At 32.2% G+C, this 17,976-nt stretch overlaps 1 protein-coding gene across 3 annotated transcripts; it reads left to right on the top strand.

Annotated features, from left to right (window-relative positions):
• Positions 1-6,755: 6,755 nt before the first annotated feature.
• LOC120085725 (phosphoinositide phosphatase SAC2-like) lies at positions 6,756-15,504 on the top strand. Of its 3 annotated transcripts, none has more exons than XM_090317642.1 (17): positions 7,508-7,991; positions 8,193-8,353; positions 8,876-9,080; positions 9,160-9,325; positions 10,001-10,223; positions 10,585-10,661; positions 10,935-11,122; positions 11,204-11,301; positions 11,460-11,593; positions 11,692-11,820; positions 11,967-12,327; positions 12,816-12,937; positions 13,026-13,139; positions 13,315-13,494; positions 13,723-13,899; positions 14,181-14,271; positions 14,869-15,504. In XM_090317642.1, the coding sequence occupies exons 2-17, from the start codon at positions 8,258-8,260 to the stop codon at positions 14,971-14,973; spliced, it is 2,466 nt and encodes an 821-aa protein (XP_090173768.1). In that variant the 5' UTR covers positions 7,508-7,991; positions 8,193-8,257; the 3' UTR covers positions 14,974-15,504. The 3 variants fall into 3 exon arrangements, with proteins under 3 accessions (XP_090173769.1, XP_090173768.1, XP_090173770.1); XM_090317644.1 differs by having other exon boundaries at positions 7,736-7,991; positions 13,330-13,494; XM_090317643.1 differs by having other exon boundaries at positions 6,756-8,353; positions 13,330-13,494.
• The last annotated feature ends 2,472 nt before the right edge of the window (positions 15,505-17,976 follow it).

Raw genomic sequence — 17,976 nt, 5'->3', positions numbered from 1 at the left:
TGGTATGAAACAAGCACCACGAGCCTGGAATACTGCCCTCAGTTCTCAAACAATGGGGATTCTATCAGTCACGATCAGACACCTCTCTATTCATCTACTGCAAAAAAGGCTCGATAATATATCTTCTCATCTATGTGGATGATGTCATAGTCATAGGTAACAATACTAAACTTACTGAATATCTCATACAAACACTGGACATACATTTTGCACTTAAAGACCTCGACCAACTTCGATATTTTATGGGAATTCAAGTACACTATTTTTAATCTGGCCTGCTGATAAATTAGTTTAAGTATGTTGATGATTTACTACAAAAGCTTAATATGTCTGATGTGAAACCAGTACTCTCGCCAACAGTCCAAGGTAGTAAACTGTACAAAGCTGCTGGGCAACCTCTGTCTGAACCATTTATATATCGAAGTACTATAGAAGCCCTTCAATACTTAACGCACACAAGGCCGGACATCACGTATGCTGTCAATCAACTCAGTCAGTTCCTTCAATCCCCTGATGTCCATTGGTAAGCGGCAAAAAGGGTACTTCGGTATATCAGTGGCACCAAACACTATTGAATATACTTTCAACCGAGCCTGAACCTACACATATCTACCTACTCGGATGCTGATTGGGCCTCTAACCTTGATGACAGAAAATCAGTGGCAGCCTATTGTACTTTTGTGGGAAATAACATCGTCTCCTGGTCCTCGAGGAAGCAAGCAGTGGTAGCAAGGTCGAGCATCGAATCTAAATATAGAGCACTTGCTCATGCCACCTCAGAAGTCCTCTGGCTTCAACAACTACTAGGTGAGATGGGATTATAGTCCAACACTAGACCAATTATATGGTGCGACAACCTAGGAGTATGAGCCTTAGCTGCAAATCCGGTGTTTCATTCTCGAACCAAACATATCGAAATTGATCTTCACTTCATTAGAGACCATGTTCTCAAATGACACATCAATATTCGCTATGTACCATCGACCGACCAACTTGCTGACTATCTCACAAAGTCACTCAACAACACACGGTTCTATACATTATAAGCCAAACTAAGAGTACTTGAAGTACCCTCTAGTTTGCGGGGGATGTTAGAGAAGAAATTAGAAATGGAAAAGGAAAAGCCAAGTTGGAGGAAGAAGGGATGACTCACCAAGGTAGTTAAAATTTGTTTACTACTCACCAATCATATTGTGCCACTTGCAATATTCTTATTCCCTTTTGTATCATTATTATTGTAAGAATTAGGACAAACTTGTATAAAGCAATAGGGTAGCATTAAATTGTCATTGGAAACATAATACAAAAGAAAGGAAAAACAAAGGAAAGGGAAGTCCAAAGGACGTATTCATTCCCAGCCCACTTCGATCTTCAACTGTCCTCAATCAAGGGTAGTCGTTCATCGTCCGGTTTGCGGCATAGGTTGTCTCAATAATCAGTGAGTTATATCAGCCATGTAGGTCTCCGATTTCACTAAATTGTTTTCGATGTGTGGGTCTCGATCTGTAGAGGTTAAATTCAGTGCATTGGACTTCGGTTTCAGGGGCTATTTCTAATGGTTTTGGGTCTCGGTATCATAGACATTTGGTTGGCGTGTTGTCTCTCAGTACAATGGGTGTTTGACTGGAAAAGGTACGCGTGATAATTAAAAAAGTATCATATCTGCAAAATAGAATAGTGTGTGACACATTCGCTATATCCTATTCCTAAAATGCTATCCATTACAATTTTCCACCCATTGAAGTTTTTTTAATCATAAAAATTAACATTCAATGTTTATTTATGGTTACAATTTGTTGGGGAAATTGGAATGAAGCATAAAGACAACTATAGTATTTTAAAAAATATAATATCGAAACATCTTTTTAATGTTTTATTTTAAAAAAAAAAAAAAAAAAAACCTATTTTCACTCCGATTTCATTTAAAACTTTTTTTTTTTTTTTAGAAAATTATTATGTTTTATACCGAATCTGATAATGTGGAATTATTTTTATCCTTATTTTTTTACTCCATAAATTGCACTTTAAATGGTGTGTGTGGATATAGATTTTGAAGAATAGGATGACATGATTATTTTTCTCCTTTCCTTTAGAGAATTTGATGTAGACCTTGAGGCATGAGAGACATGTGAAAGTTGGGACCTTTTATCACGCAAAAGATTAATTAAATTATTGTTAGAGCATGAAGAGAGGAGATGAAGCTACAAGCTAAGAAAATCAAAATAATCGAATCTAGTGATCATTGTTTTTGGTATATTTCTTCATTTAAGAAAAAAAATTGTGTTCTTTTATCGGACAAATTGACACTCTCAATCGATTCTTGAATTTTACTGTATTTATCTCGTTATACAACATATTCCTTGCACAAAGATTTTTCTATTAACTTCCTACTCATTCGACTTTTCAAGTATTTGATTTTTCTCATAGTAAAAAATATTTATTTTTACTAATAACGCATGACTTTTCTCCAAAAATGTTGATATATAATATGTTATGTATAGGAATCAAAAGAATCCACTTTGAACAAGTTTCAAAATCAAACATTAAATTTGATCAAAAGTGATCTTATACTGCAAGTTTTCACGTCACTCTTTTGTTTTCATTTTAACCAAAAAAAATAAATAGAGGAATTATATGTATTACAAATTTAAAATTTGAACCCTTAAAATTTCAAAGAGTGTTATTGAAATTTACACTCAAATTTAGGGATACCTTTTATGATTTAACCTAACAAAACGATTTTTTCTAAAAAAAATAAAATAAAAAAGGAAGTCCAATTTAAGAAAATTAAATGATTTATGTATGTTATAATGAATTTAGTGCTTGACATTTACATGAAGGGCATGTAGGATCAGTATGGCAACTCTATAGAGGATGAACAAGATTTATTTAACTTAATGAAAACTTTTTACTAATGTGAGCCCAATTAAATAAATTAACAAATTTTTGTTAATTAGTAATTTAAACAAAAATGTTATGAAAATACATTCAATTAAAAAAGATCAATAAATTGGCATAAACAAATTCAAGAACAGACTATAGCAATTAATTTTATGCAATGAAATATATTAATAAATTATATAATATATTTTATAGAAACTTAGAGTCGAACTGCTACAATGTTCTTTTTTACAAGAGCAAGAACGAACATGATCCTTTCCGCCATTGAAGATCAAACCGTTACCACCACTATTTTTAGGGATAAAGAGCAACCCTTACAATTAATTTGAAAATGAAGAACAATACGAGAAAAACTCTCTTGAAGAGTAGATTTACAAAGTTAACACTCAATGGATCAATCCTCACAACATAAAATATCTCTCTCAATGAGAAGTTGAAAAGAAGAAAATTAAAGCTAAGAGGGAGAGCAACAACAGTGACTTAATTATGGAGGATTGAAAATAATAAAATTTTTTGTTATAATTTGGAGGAGAAGATGAGTTTAAATAGAGAGAAAAATTGTTGAAAACCATATTTAATTTTGACCATTGGATCTTGGAAAAGAAAAATCAATAGTGGAGATTTTTAACTAAACTAGCCTTTAGACACAAATAAAATATAGTATTATTTTTTTAAAAAAAAAATCATTTTCTTTTTAAAAATCCAACAAAAGCAAAAACCTATCATGTGTCCAAAACTAACCGATAAACACAAACATAAAATAATAATAAAATCATTTCTTTAAAAAAACCAATACAAAAATCAAAAGCCCAACATGTGTCACCTTCCGCTCCAAACGAACCTTTCAATTGATCCACTTTGATGAGAAAACCTATGTCATGTCATCAGATCGAGATTTTTTCATTGAACTTGTTTCAGTCATATCTTATTCGTTTGCGTTAAAATCGTTGTTTCAAACTCTACACAATAGGCACTTCAAAACATTCAAATTTTTAATAAATAAAAACAAGTTTGTTATCATTAAAATATTAATTAATTAATTAATTTGAAATTTGAGGTCAAAAAAGGCAATAGTGCATGTAAAAATAAATGAACTTCGACAATAATTGACATTAATTCATAAAGTTATAAGTTGGATTCTAAATCTTGCTGTTGCTATGTTGAAAGGAAAGGAATGAAATTGAAAAAAAAAATGTGGAAACAAATAAATAATTAAAGTCTTTAAAAGTATAGTAATTCATTTTAATTTGGCTCGTTTGTGAGTATGTACGTATATGTTAATTAGAGTCTTTTGTTTAAAAAAATCACTACGAACTAGTGAAATATTAGCACCAGTTTGACAATACAACAAAATTTTAATTAAGTAATACAAATTTACTATTCGCACAATTTCTTTCATAATTTTCCTATACTCTTTGCTTGATTCTTTTCCAGGTGTATTTTCACATGTTAGAATCTTAAATTTCTAAAAGATTGGCATCTTATTCTTACTTTTAGAGTGAAAAATTTCAAACAAAATTTGATTCATATAGTTGTTCGAAGTTATTGGGATTATATCCATTGTTTCATCAAGTCTAATAACATTATAGTATATTAAGATCTCTTTTGATAATTATTTTATTATTTATTTTTGTTTTTAAAAATTAAGTCTATAGACACTACTTCTACCTCTAAATTTATTCATTTTTATTTATTTAATTTTCACCAATAGTTTGAAAAAATTCAAGTCAAATTTTAAGAACTTGAAAAAATAACTTTCAAGAAGTTATTTTTGTCTTTGAAATTTGGAAAAAAAATTCAACCATTATACTTAAGAAAAATGCATATATGATAAGAAATGTGGATGAAATAAATTTAATTTTTAAAAACACAAACAAAAATCAAATAATTACCAAACATGATCTAAATCATAATCATCCACAATTTTGTGCCATATTTCAATAAAATCAATCATAAAACCTTACATTGACATATTAATCCAACATCAACATTTGCTATAAAATGGTTAATTTCTTGTTCATATGTTGATTTCAATTTTATCATAGAAATCAGAATGTCACGTCGCTAAACAATAACATAAACTTGTTTTTTTTTTTTTTTCCTTTTAAAAAGATTGGTTCAAACCTCATTTTCTCAAGGAACGTGATTTACGATGACAAAGCGAAGAATCAACAGAGGGAGAAAGTCACGTGGCAGGCACAGCAAGCGAGTACAAAAGTAAACCTCTAAGTGCGAGTGGGATATACTTCCAGTGGGATCCTGAGAAAATGATTTGTTCTTCCACCCATCACAGACAGGACACGTGGCCTCTTTGTCGGCCGGAGAAGAAAGACAAAAATTAGTTGTGGCTTGCACATTTTCACGTTGTGGAAATTAAAAAGTCCACGTATTGGCCACATCAACTGCCAGCTGTCTCCAGCCACGTCTACGATCTGGCCACGTTTGAACATGTCAATCTCCCCTTCAAGTTCTCATCCCCTCACCGTTCGATCAACATCACACGGTCAACTTTTCACTTCCATATTCATTTCGTTGATTTAATTAGTACCCAAATCACTATCCTATGTGAATCCACTAATATTATTTTAACGTTTGACATAAATACTAATATTTAAAAAAAAAAATGAGAATAAAAAAATAGATTTCTCTAGAATTAATTGAAGTGGTCTTGGGTTGATAAAATTCAATTTCTCGGCCAGCTTTGCTTCCTTTTATTAATTCTCATATTTTGATTAAGCATCATGTTTGATGATTGTGCAAGCAAAGAATTTCATAAAAAAAAAAAAAAAAACAATAATTTTCATTGGAAAATTTTGGTTGCAATCATCATATAACATTACAAATATAAGATTGATGACATCCAGACATTTCAACTCTTAATCGAACTTGACTAATATTTCAATTAATTGAACTATACTCAACTTATCTACTCAATCATATCAAGTTCAAATAAATATTTAGGCTTCGTGTATGCAAATCAATATATATGATAAGAAAACATATATAAGGAACAAAAAACTATATGGCTATTCATAGACAAAAGGTTGAATAACATAAAATTTTGAGAATATATTAGATTTGGTATTGAAAAGATGTAACTTATACCTTCTTGCATTATAGTAGTAAATGGTAAGTAGAGATAGATTAATCTATCATTAATTCATTAAACACTATTTAATCAATAATTAGTTGTGTGATAGATGTATGGAATAATAGATTGTGAGTTGGCATAATTATGATGATGAACTTAGCTTATAGACCAGATGTTGAAAATATCTCTATAAAAAATTTCCAAATATGATCATTGAATAGGTATATAATTGACAAATGCTACATTATAATATTTACAAAAAGTATTGAATTAAGGAAAATAAATTGCGTATAAAATATTAATTGAGAGACTAAGTGTTGCGGAAAAAAACATGCGTAAAATGTGTAAAATAAAAGTATGAGCAAAGATCTTAATAATAATGTTAAGAATTTATCTATACAGGAAATTTGGTAGTAGAGTATTGAACCATAACTTTAGACGATAAAAATATTCCTATCCAAAATTTACTCTAAATAGTCCGTCATATCATGTTTCGTTTTTCAAATTTTGTATGTTCAAATATATTCTACATAGTACATATTTGTCATTTTTTTTGGGGTGGGATTAGACATAAGTTCAATAAAATATTTAAGATTTAGAAGAGAAGAAAAAAGAAAGAAGTTTGTATTATAGGATACGAAATGGCCGTGGAACTTTTGTATTAGCTAATAAGAAGACTCCAAGCAAGCAGAAGCAAGATGGGTAACGGAAGGAACATAGGCATATTCGCTTTTCATCTTTCAAGAAGTGTTTTCAATATGTTTCTTTATTCTTTTTTTTTTAATTATTAAAATACCAATTCAGTAACTATTTGATTTTTATTTTTGAAAAATACAACTACTTTTTCTTACACCTCTAAAATTTTGGTTCTACCAATGTGCTATGTTTTAAAAATGATGTCACATTTGGTAATAATTCTGTTTTTGTTTTGATTTTTGAAAATTAACTTTATTTTCTTCCTATTTCTTATAATAATTAGCATTTTTCTCAAGTATAAGGATTGAATTTATAATCAAATTAAAAAAAAATTAAAAATTATTTTTTTAATTATCAAAATTTGGCTTGATTTTTAAATAATTGATATAAAAAATAACAGAAAAATTTGAAGGCAAGAATAGTGTCTATAAGTTTAATTTTCAAAAATAAAAATAACAAATCAAATAGTTATCAAATGAGATCATAAATTTAAAAAGTGTTTTTTATCTTTTGATAAAAAAAATTCAATTCTTTTATTTAAAAGAAATGCAAATTTAAGAAAATATATTTTATTTGATAAATCGAATGGTTACCGAGCTAGTCTAAATTATTGAATTTATCCTTATTAAACAAGAGACATTTCAATTAATTGTTTTTAAAGTGAATTATGAGGACATTCCTCCACGCAATGGTAAAAAAAATTATAAACAATTGCCATAAATGAAAAGGACAAAATAACACAGGAAACGGAGCAATAAAAAATAAAATTAAAAAAAAATAACTTGCTTTAAAACGTGAACCCCAAAATCATCTTTAGTCGTGTAAACTGGGCCTTATTGCAAAGCGACAAATGACATGGAACGAGTTATAATATCTGAATCGGACTGAGTTAACTCATTGACTCGTGCGACTCAGTAATTGAGTTACCCACCAATGGAAGTGTTTCCAGAAAGAACACAATGATTGGGCGGCTTATTATTAGTATAACGGCGAATTAATTACGATTTTACAATTTAAATTTAACTTAAAAGGAAGAAAAGTAAAAACGCCCCCAAAATTTTGATTTTATTTTATTTATTTATTTTTATTTATATATTTTTTATTATTTATTTATTATTATTACCTTAATTTTGTGTGGATACAGTCTTCGAAGCTGTTTTCTGCCATTTTTCTGCTGCAGCCTCCTCTGGTCTGCCCTTTCTTCTTCATCCTTCTCCTCCTCCTTCCTCATAACGAGTACGATCTGACTGGTTCCATCTATATTTCTTCTAAAAAGCTGCAAATCCTCGTCCTTTCACTACCGGTTTGACTTCTTGTACTTCTTCTGCTGCGTCATTTCTCCTCTTTATCTTCTCGTTTGGATGTTGTTCTGTTCTTCTTTTGGAGCTTTCATTCTTATGGCGTCTACTGTTCTTGAGCATTTTCTCTTTCGCCTTCGTCTTGCGAGGGTAGATGTGTGTCGAGTGTTTTACTGATTGAGGGTTTTTGAGGATTTTTCCTGCAGCGAGGGAGGTTGTGAGTTTGGTTTTTGGTGGTGAGGCCGGGCCTTGAGGCTCGGAGATCAAAACTATGGGTGCGGAGACTGAGCAGCAAAGCTGGATTCATGATAAACCTGATCCCAATTCTCACTGCTTGCAGAAATTCAGGCTATATGAGACGCGTTCGGTAAATATCTCATGCTAAAAAATTGAGAACGCGCTTTTTTTTTTTTTTTTTTTTTTTTGTATCTTTAATCTGATTTTTATACAATCTTTCTGGTTATTTCCATAAGTTTTTGAAGTTCCGAATCTATTAATCAACTTGGTTTTGATTGAGCACGATTCTATTCTTGATTTGTTTTATGGAATCGGGTAATTTTCATTTAATTCTTCTCATGGGTATTTCGAAATGGATCTGTGGCCTCCTTGGGCACGATTTGTGTGATTTTGGAGTCCGAGGATCTGAGTAGAGGAGGAAATCGACATCTTCAGAAGACGTGCTGTTTTCAATTTGAACTTGTGTAGACTTGCTCAAAGATTTTCTTGTATGCTTTGGTTCTTTTTGAAAAAAATTGACGTTTTAAACTTTTAAGGAATTATTTCTCTAAATGGGTTGTTTAGGTATATCCTTTCTGGTTTCTTTTGTTTACTCTCTAACCTTATATTACAAAATGCCTGCCACAATCTTATGCATTTTTGGGTGTAACAGAATTTTTATTTGATTGGAAGAGACAAGAACCGAACGTTCTGGAAAGTGTTAAAGATCAGCAGATTGGAACCTAGTGATCTGAACATTCTTGAAGATTCTACCACATACACGGATAATGAGTGCTTTGACCTGCTGAAACGGATACACGAAGGAAACAGGTTAACGGGTGGGCTTAAATTTGTGACCACTTGTTATGGAATTGTTGGTATGTTATCGACATGTGTTTGTTTATGCACATTTTTCGTTCTTCTTTCTTCAGAACTTTAAGGTTTCTCCCGTTACAGGTATCATCAAGTTTTTAGGACCGCATTACATGATATTGATAACAAAGCGAAGAAAGATTGGAACTATCTGCGGCCATGCCATTTATGCAATTTCGAAGAGTGAAATGATTCCAATTCCAAATTCTACTGCCCGGTCCAATTTGGCTATTTCTAAGGATGAAAACAGGTCTTTAGTCCATTTTTCATGTAAATGTAATATGTCCTTGGTTCTTAAGGAGACCTAAGGGGTAGCTTTGAGAAATAGTGTCCATATGTACTTCAATTAGATTTCTGTGGTCCTATATTATTGTGATGACATTGACAATTGAACTCTTGGAAATAATTTTTTTATTTGTCATTTGCTAGGTAGTTGAGTTCTACACCGTGGAGGTAATCTATCTGTAGTCTATTTTGTTAATACACCCTTCGGTGTAAAGTAATTGATTCAATTTCTTGTACAAATGTTGCCATATTTCTCTGTTATATGGGTTCTCGTTCCTTTTTCCCTATATTTTTTTGGGAGCAAAAGTGGATCTTTTCTTTCGTATTTTAAGTTAATAATATGAATATAGCTCTACTATAAATATATATCCTTATTTTTAGAAGTTTCATATAAAAGGTAGTGCCTGTTTATTACTTGCCAGTTACCAGGATGTGATGTTTGTATTACTTGTCGAATAAACGCAAGGTAGTATGGTTTGAGAGGGGAAAGTTACTTTCCTTCTTTCTTTGTGGTTTAGCATTTCAATATGTTATCCTCTTTTCCATTTTGTCTTTCATCAAATTTACAAGGTTTTTTTTTTCTTTTTTTGTTAATTTGATGCTAATATGTTTCTTGTTGTCTCCTTCTTATTGATTTTAGATACAAGAAGCTCTTACGCACAGTGGATCTTAGAAAAGACTTCTTTTTCAGCTACTCATACAATGTCATGCGTTGCCTGCAAAAGAACATATGTGATAATAAGACAGGACATTTACTTTATGATACAATGTTTGTCTGGAACGAGTTTTTAACTCGTGGAATCCGGAACATTCTCAAGAATACCATGTGGACTGTTGCCTTAGTTTATGGTTTCTTTAAACAGGTATGTCTTTATTATTTATAGATATTGCACGTTATTGGATGTTTTACATAAACGTTTTTGCTTTTAGTAACATGTCAGAAAGGGAACTATTGTGTAGCTGGCAGCCGTTGTTGTTTCCATAAGGAGTTGAAGTGCCTTTGCTTCATATTTTAGTTCATAATTGTGCTCATCTTTTGCTCTTACTGCATTTTTTTCGTGATTGTTTCTTCTATTGCATTTTTCTTTTCATATTCTTTTCCTCTCCTTGGCTCTTTGTAAAGAAAATGTTACATTCTCTATTGAGCCCTTCTGCAGGTTCCTTTGCATTTTAGTACAAAACCAGATTTTTAGACAATAAATACTTTGTCCTTTGCTTGTCCAGGTTGATCTTTCTCTTTCTGGCAGAGATTTCAAGTTGACACTCATTGCTAGACGATCACGTCATTATGCTGGTACAAGGTATGTAGTACTGCATTTGCGGACTCATGCAACCAGATTAAGTTCATGGTATTGTTCATATTCGAGTTCTGGTCATAATCTGACTACAATCCTTGTGTTGTGCATGTCCATCCAAGCAGGATAGTATGGTCACCTAGATCCTTAGGGTTTAACTATCTTTTCCTCTATGTACCATTGTCTTTTAGGCTTTTATTATGTCTATATGTGCAGCCTGCGGACTATAAATTGTCCTGCAAGTTGTCTCACATTTTGTTATTTCGTTAATTTGTGAAGATTTCTAAAAAGAGGCGTTAACGAGAAGGGAAGAGTAGCTAATGATGTTGAGACAGAGCAGATTGTTTTCGAAGATGCGTCCAATGGGCAACCGACTCAAATAAGTTCAGTGGTGCAAAATCGAGGATCAATCCCCCTATTTTGGTCCCAGGAAACCTCACGGCTGAATATTAGGCCTGATATCATATGTATGATTGTGACATATTTATGTTGTGTTCGTTTAGTGGTAACTTCTCTAATCTGTTGCTGAAATCTCTTTTCCCTTCTAGTGTCAAAGAAGGATCAGAATTACGAAGCCACGAGACTACACTTTGAGAATCTCGTTTTGAGATATGGGAATCCAATAATTATATTGAATTTGATTAAGGTATTTCCTTATTAACGATTTTGTTTTATGTTCTAGCTTTAAGTTGCACTCGTTGTTTGTGTTTATGTGACTTCTATTATTCAATCTTTAGTCTTCTTTTTTCTTTCAATGGTCTTACTTAATTCTCCTTATTATCTTTGAAATCATTTGTGAAATAGACTCGCGAGAAGAAGCCACGAGAAAGTGTCCTCCGTGCTGAGTTTGCAAATGCTATAAGATATATAAATAAAAGTTTATCTGCAGAGAACCGTCTAAGATTTCTCCACTGGGATTTGAACAAACATGCGAAAAGGTATTATAGCCATTCTGTTTTTAGCAGTAGTGATGTTCTATTGAAATTGTTTAATTTCATGTGAATGTCATTATGATTTTTTTCGAACTCTTCTGCAGCAAAGCTTCCAACGTCTTAATGCAACTTGGAAGGGTTGCTACATATGCCTTGAACTTAACTGGGATCTTCTACTGTCAGATAGCGTCCAATTTAAGCTCAGGGGAATTGTTAAGTTGGACCTACTTTAAGTAAGTTTTACAGATAGTTGTTTATTAGTAGGTGCATGAAACTCGTTCCATCATACTTGCCTATTTGGATGTAAGGATGGTACTAGGTTGTTACCCCATTTTGCATAATATGTTTGACCAACATTGCCTATGTTTCAATGTATCAGGAAAAGTCAAGGTACTGATTCTTCCATGGAGAATCTATCTACAGAAGAAGAAAATGAAGAAAATCCAGAAAAAGATGTTAGTAGTACGGTGTATGCTAATGGTATACTTGAAAATCATCCAGTTGCAATGTTTCAAAACGGTGTCCTTAGGACCAATTGTATAGACTGTTTAGACCGGACAAATGTCGCCCAATATGCCTATGGGCTAGTTGCTTTAGGACGTCAATTACATACTTTAGGGTTTACTGATTCGCCAAAAATTGATCTGGACAACCCTTTGGCGGAGGATTTGATGCGGGCTTATGAGAACATGGGGGATACCCTTGCATTACAGTATGGTGGCTCTGCAGCACATAATAAGGTACTTCTTTATGGATCATACAGGCTTGTATCATTTTTTTTAATTAAAATGAAGAATCTTAGTCAAGCATCAATTATGTTTCTTCAACAAGTTCTGTACTTCAGCTATATAGTTAGGATTGAGTTTTCTTAGTCAACTTGGATTCCTGATTTAGATGGGAAAAGAGAAGAAAAAGGCCTCTTCTAGTGAGTAAAAAATAGGTTCGATAGAAACAACAAAATTAATTTATTCAACTGTCGACTCCTTCATGTAGAGTTAAATACTTTCGGTGTTATCATGTGACACCCAATGCTATGGATCTTTACACCCACATTTCTTTGTGGCAGTATTGATTAAACAGTTTAGAAGACCAATAATAATTTTTGGTTGTGAAGTCCCTAGCCCGACTAAATAGGTTTTAGCATGTCCTATTCTTTTCATGCTTGCGTATGATCTGCCACTCTGAGTTGGCCATTATCCATTTATATTTTTGAATTCACATCCAACAGATATTTTCTGAGAGGAGAGGCCAATGGAAAGCTGCCACACAATCTCAGGAGTTTTTCAGAACACTACAACGTTATTGCAGCAATGCATACCTAGATGCTGAGAAACAACGTGCCATTAACGTGTAAGTCAGAGGTTTATATAGTTCAGCAAGTTTTATAAATTGTGCACTTGGAAGAAATAACAAACTATTTGACATGGCATTTCCTCAGGTTCTTAGGTTACTATCAGCCACAGCAGGGAAAACCAGCCTTGTGGGAATTAGACTCTGACCAGCATTATGATCTTGGGAAGCGCTTTCCTGATCTTATTGAAGAGAATTTCAGGTACATCTTTATGTTCAATGAATTTTGACAGACATTCTGCAGATAGCATATCATGTGTAACATAAAATGAGAAATGACAAATAACATAATGAACTCTATACTATCTTTGTTATACTTGGTTAAAGAGTTGAATGGTAATTAGAATTCTTAAATGGAACTTTTCACCCTCCTGAAGGACATCTTTTAAAAGATCACTATCAGATGGCAATATACTTGGTCAGAGTGACTCTGATATGGGGAATATACATGATGGAAGCAGCAGGCCCTTTCCTCATTTGAATGAAGGAAGCAGTAAAGGCTTCTCAGAGTCTGCACCTGAGGTCTCAACCTGTGAATCTGATATATCTCTTTGCAGGTTTGTCAACATCACATTTCCTATGGTTTTCCTTTTTACATTGTAGGATTTTATGTAATGGTATGTGACAAGAACATGTAATTATCCAATTTATCCTAAAATTTGTCCAAGTTATAAGTTTTTAACATTTCAAATATACTAATTCATTTTAAAGAGCTCCATATCATGGTTATTTTAACAAATTTATTTATTGTCATTTTTCACCAAATGTCTTGGTCTTTGTCATAGGTATACTCCCTCTGTGTGCACTAGAAAACTTCATGAAAACATGCAGGATGATCAAACGCTTGAAGATGATCGTATTTGTCATGATGAGCATGGGGATTCATGCAGCTGCTCTAATTTTCTGGATATAGACTGGATTTCTTCGTCTGGGAATTCTTGTGAAGATGAGTTATGTGAAAGGTATTTCTATTTGTTGTGCATTCTGTTATAAGATGTGAATAGCATTCTTATTGCTTGCTTGCCTCTCAGTTCTCACATTCGCTATGATTTTTGCTTCTTACTGTGGTCTCACATTTGAATGCTTGATTGTCCTGAGAATAATGAATAATCTGATAAGAATAAAGTCACTCTTTGTTTTCTTTTTTTAACCTTCTCAAACTCAATCATTCTTTGTTATTGCCTTCTGTAAGTTCTTGCGCTTACTAGGAATCTGTTTACTGATTATTGTACATGGTTGATAGGTCTGTCACCAGTCTTTCATCGGAAAATGTTGCAAGTGAGATGAAGATTGACTTTATTTCGTCTGCAAGTGAGTCTGGATCGAGCTCAAAGGTCAGTAGTTTCAGTTTGTATTTAGTCTCACTTGTTTGGTTCTTGAAATATCCATTCTATATTCTTTTGTAAGAGGATGGAAATCAATTTAATTGAATTCACTACAGTTTGCCCAATCAAACACAAGGAAATATGACAAGATCTCACGGCCATCCTTGCCTTACTCCTAGTGTAGAAAGTCACGTATTTATTCGGAATATTTAATCAATTGTGCAGTTTAGATTCAGACCAATTCTTGGAATCCCTCTCTCTCTAAATTTAAATGGAAACAAAGCTTTTATTGATGAAATGAAAAGAGACTAACGCTTGAAATACAATGAGACAAAATAAGCGAGATAAAACAAAATAACCAAAAATGGAATTGCTCACTCTTTCTATCATCATTAGTCTGAAATCCTGAATCCTCATCCGTTATAACTTATTTGTTTGTTTTGTTGGATTATTGATGGATTGATATCCCTACTCTTCCTAGGACCAGCATTATCATGACACATTGCAAATTCAAACTAATGCCTTTTGTGACCCTTTCTTGTTCTTGCAAGAAACGGATTAAGAAAAAAAACATCAACTAATCAGTTGATTTGTTGTGTGTTTTAGGTAAAAGAACGGTCTGGAACTGACGTTAGTCGTGACGATATTGTCACTGAATACTCCGATCATTTTGTCGACTGGGTCAGCCATGGTGGGGTGCTCTTCTGGTGAAGCTTACTCAAGGTTTCTAATCAACATTGACTTCTTTCATCTGATAAATTACATCCGAAGGATGTACTTTCTGTAGCCAAAAGTGAAAACATAACATTATCAGTCAGCTTGGCGAGGCGGTAAATAAAGGACGGTAAATTACTTGCGAAAAGAGAGAGGGAGAGAAATGAATAGTTGCTATTGTGCAGAAATTTTTTGTTGGAGTTTAATCTTCAGGTCATCTGTGAGTAGCAGCCAATTATCTGACTGTGTAGACCTCTGCCCCATATGAGAGGCCAAAAGAAAGCTGGAAGTAGAAGAATAAGTCTCGAGCGCTAACTTATATCTGGAGCCACACAGAATAACTCCAGGTTCTTTATTCTCATAGTTTTCACATTGTAAATATATTTCTAGGGAAAATATTTTTCCATTGGATCTCCAAATTAACAATTGCAGATATAGTTTTTTCAATTTCCTATTTGTGAATTATTGACAAACACCATCATGATATATAAATCTGTGAAAAAATAAGGTATTTTTCTTCTTTAGAAAGGTTCTGGATTCTCATACGCAGGTTCATGACAGCAAATTCTCCTCAAGCCCTCCATTATTGGGCCCACATTACATTGAGGGCCCACATTACATGATAATATAAAAACGGAGAGAAGATCAGGTTATTTTTGTTCAATCTTTAAACCAACACCCACTTGTGGCAACATAATTTTTACAGGTTTTGGAGAATGGTGTTGGGAGTTATCATATACTTATTATTATTATTATTAATTACGTCTCTTGATGAGCTATAATACTGTATGCCTACATTATAACTGCATTTTCTATTTCATGTTTATATGGATATATTCATTAACTCCTTTTCCGAGTGGAAAGAAATCTCAATTTAGGAGTTGTCAATTAAAATTTCAAAATAATTATAGTTTGAATTAAGTTCTTTAACTTTCATAAGTGAATCACTCTAGATTTTTAGTTAGACTTAAGTGGTTTTTCATCCTTTCTTCTCTTTTCTTTCTTATTTTATTTTATTTATTTATTTAGGTTGATGAATTATTTTCTACTTTGTAGGATTTTGGAAGAATAATTTTATTTCAGAGATTTTTAGTTAATGTTTAAGGGAATCCAGTAAAAGTAGTCATTCGGATTTTGAGGGATGGCGCAAGACTATTTCGTTGTATGCTTTGTTCGTCACTTATCGAATGATATAGATTGAGCTGCCTTTTTAGTTATTACATCGTCAAAATTTGAGTTGTGTTTAAAGATTTTTTTTTTAATTGCGTTATTTTTATTTTATTTAAGTTTTAATTTAAATGACTAAAATATCAATTTATATTCCTAAATTATACAGAGTGCTAGTAATTTAAACTATGAATTAATTGTAACAATTTAAGTCTTGAATTTTTACAAGTGTCTTAATTTCACTTCCATTATGTTTTGTTGAGAGATAAAAACTTATAATTATATCAATTCTTTAGCTTTTTAAAATAAATTAATTTTTACAATTTGTTTGGAGAATTATTCAAGTGTTTACTCTAATTGTTCATTTTGTAAAATTGTCATTTGACAAAGTTTACGGGTGAATAGATGATTTTTAAAGAATGATAATGAATGGTCTATAGTGATTCACTCGAGAAAATTTTGAAGTTTGATTAACTCAATTTATAAGTTTCACATGATATTGGTTGAATGAAATGAAGGCGTAAATCGACACTTAAGAATGTGATGGTTTAAATTGATATTCATAATTATTTTAATTAATATAACTCAATGTTTATTGTTTAGGGCTATAAGTTGACATTTGTAGTTTGAGATTCTATATATTAGTTGTTTGAATCGCAAATATTATTTCATGGGTATGGATATTAAATGTCTCGAATTAAAATTCTGGGTTTTAAATGTACGAGATAATTAATGTCTACGCTTGATAGTTTAGTAGTTAAATGAATAAAACTAAATAATTATTTAATCAAGTGTAAGAGAACAAGCTGAAGGAAATCGCAACAGAGATCTCCATTAGCAGCGGAAGTGGATCGTTCTAAATTCCGATCAGAATAAACACAACAATCGCAGTGTAACTAGAAACAAACCGATTATGCATAAATCGAAATTACAGCATTCTACAAGAATACACAAGGGATAGAGTATGCATACCTTTGAAGAAGTATTCTTTAATTATCCCTCGATCAATCTCCAATGCGTCCAAAGCAGCACTCGAACGCAACAAACATAACACGACCTCCACGAACGGATGAATACACCTTGAACCCAATTGAGTCCAACTCGATCCACGAACTGAGTTAGAACACCACCACAAGTGTTACCTTGGTATTCTCGATGTGAGAATCCAGGAGTTGTGGGCTCTGTATGATCTTGGATTGAGGAAGATAGGAGGTATACGATCGAGTAAGTGGGAGATAAGAAGATTGTCTATCGTATAGACGTTGTACTTGATCAAAAGAAGCCTATCGCATAGACTTTGCTACTCGATCGTGTAGCCATGATCAACAAGTAACTATCATATAGTCAATTCGTAGCTCGATCGTTTAGCTTTTCAAGACTATCACTTAGTAAAAACTCTTTTTACTTGATAGCCTATTCTGTGAGAATTTCCCGAATGAAGCAACCACTAATTTTTGGAAATTTTTTTTTTCTTTTATCTCACGGTTACCATAAAACTTCCAATAACCTCCCACTCAAATCGGTTATTAAAGAAAAAGAATTAATTATCATATAATTAATATATTATAAAACATGATAACTAACTTATCATATTATATTTATAACCTATAATTTTAATATTTCATCATATGAAACATATAAATCATAGTTCTTTTTCTATTTTATGGTACTTAATATAAATCATATTTATATTAATTCCTCCAATTAATGTATCTAATACATCATATCAATTATATCACATATAATTGAATTTCCTCTTGTTAATTTGAACACTTCAAACTAACCCAAAATTTGATTCTCAACTTGAACCCATTGAGCTACCACGGGGACCTC

This window comes from Benincasa hispida, chromosome 9 (assembly GCF_027475165.1).
Source record: "Benincasa hispida cultivar pf3 chromosome 9, pf3_genome.v1.1, whole genome shotgun sequence".
In the NCBI taxonomy this organism is placed as follows: Eukaryota; Viridiplantae; Streptophyta; class Magnoliopsida; order Cucurbitales; family Cucurbitaceae; genus Benincasa; species Benincasa hispida.
This window is presented reverse-complemented; position numbering and strand designations above follow the sequence as displayed.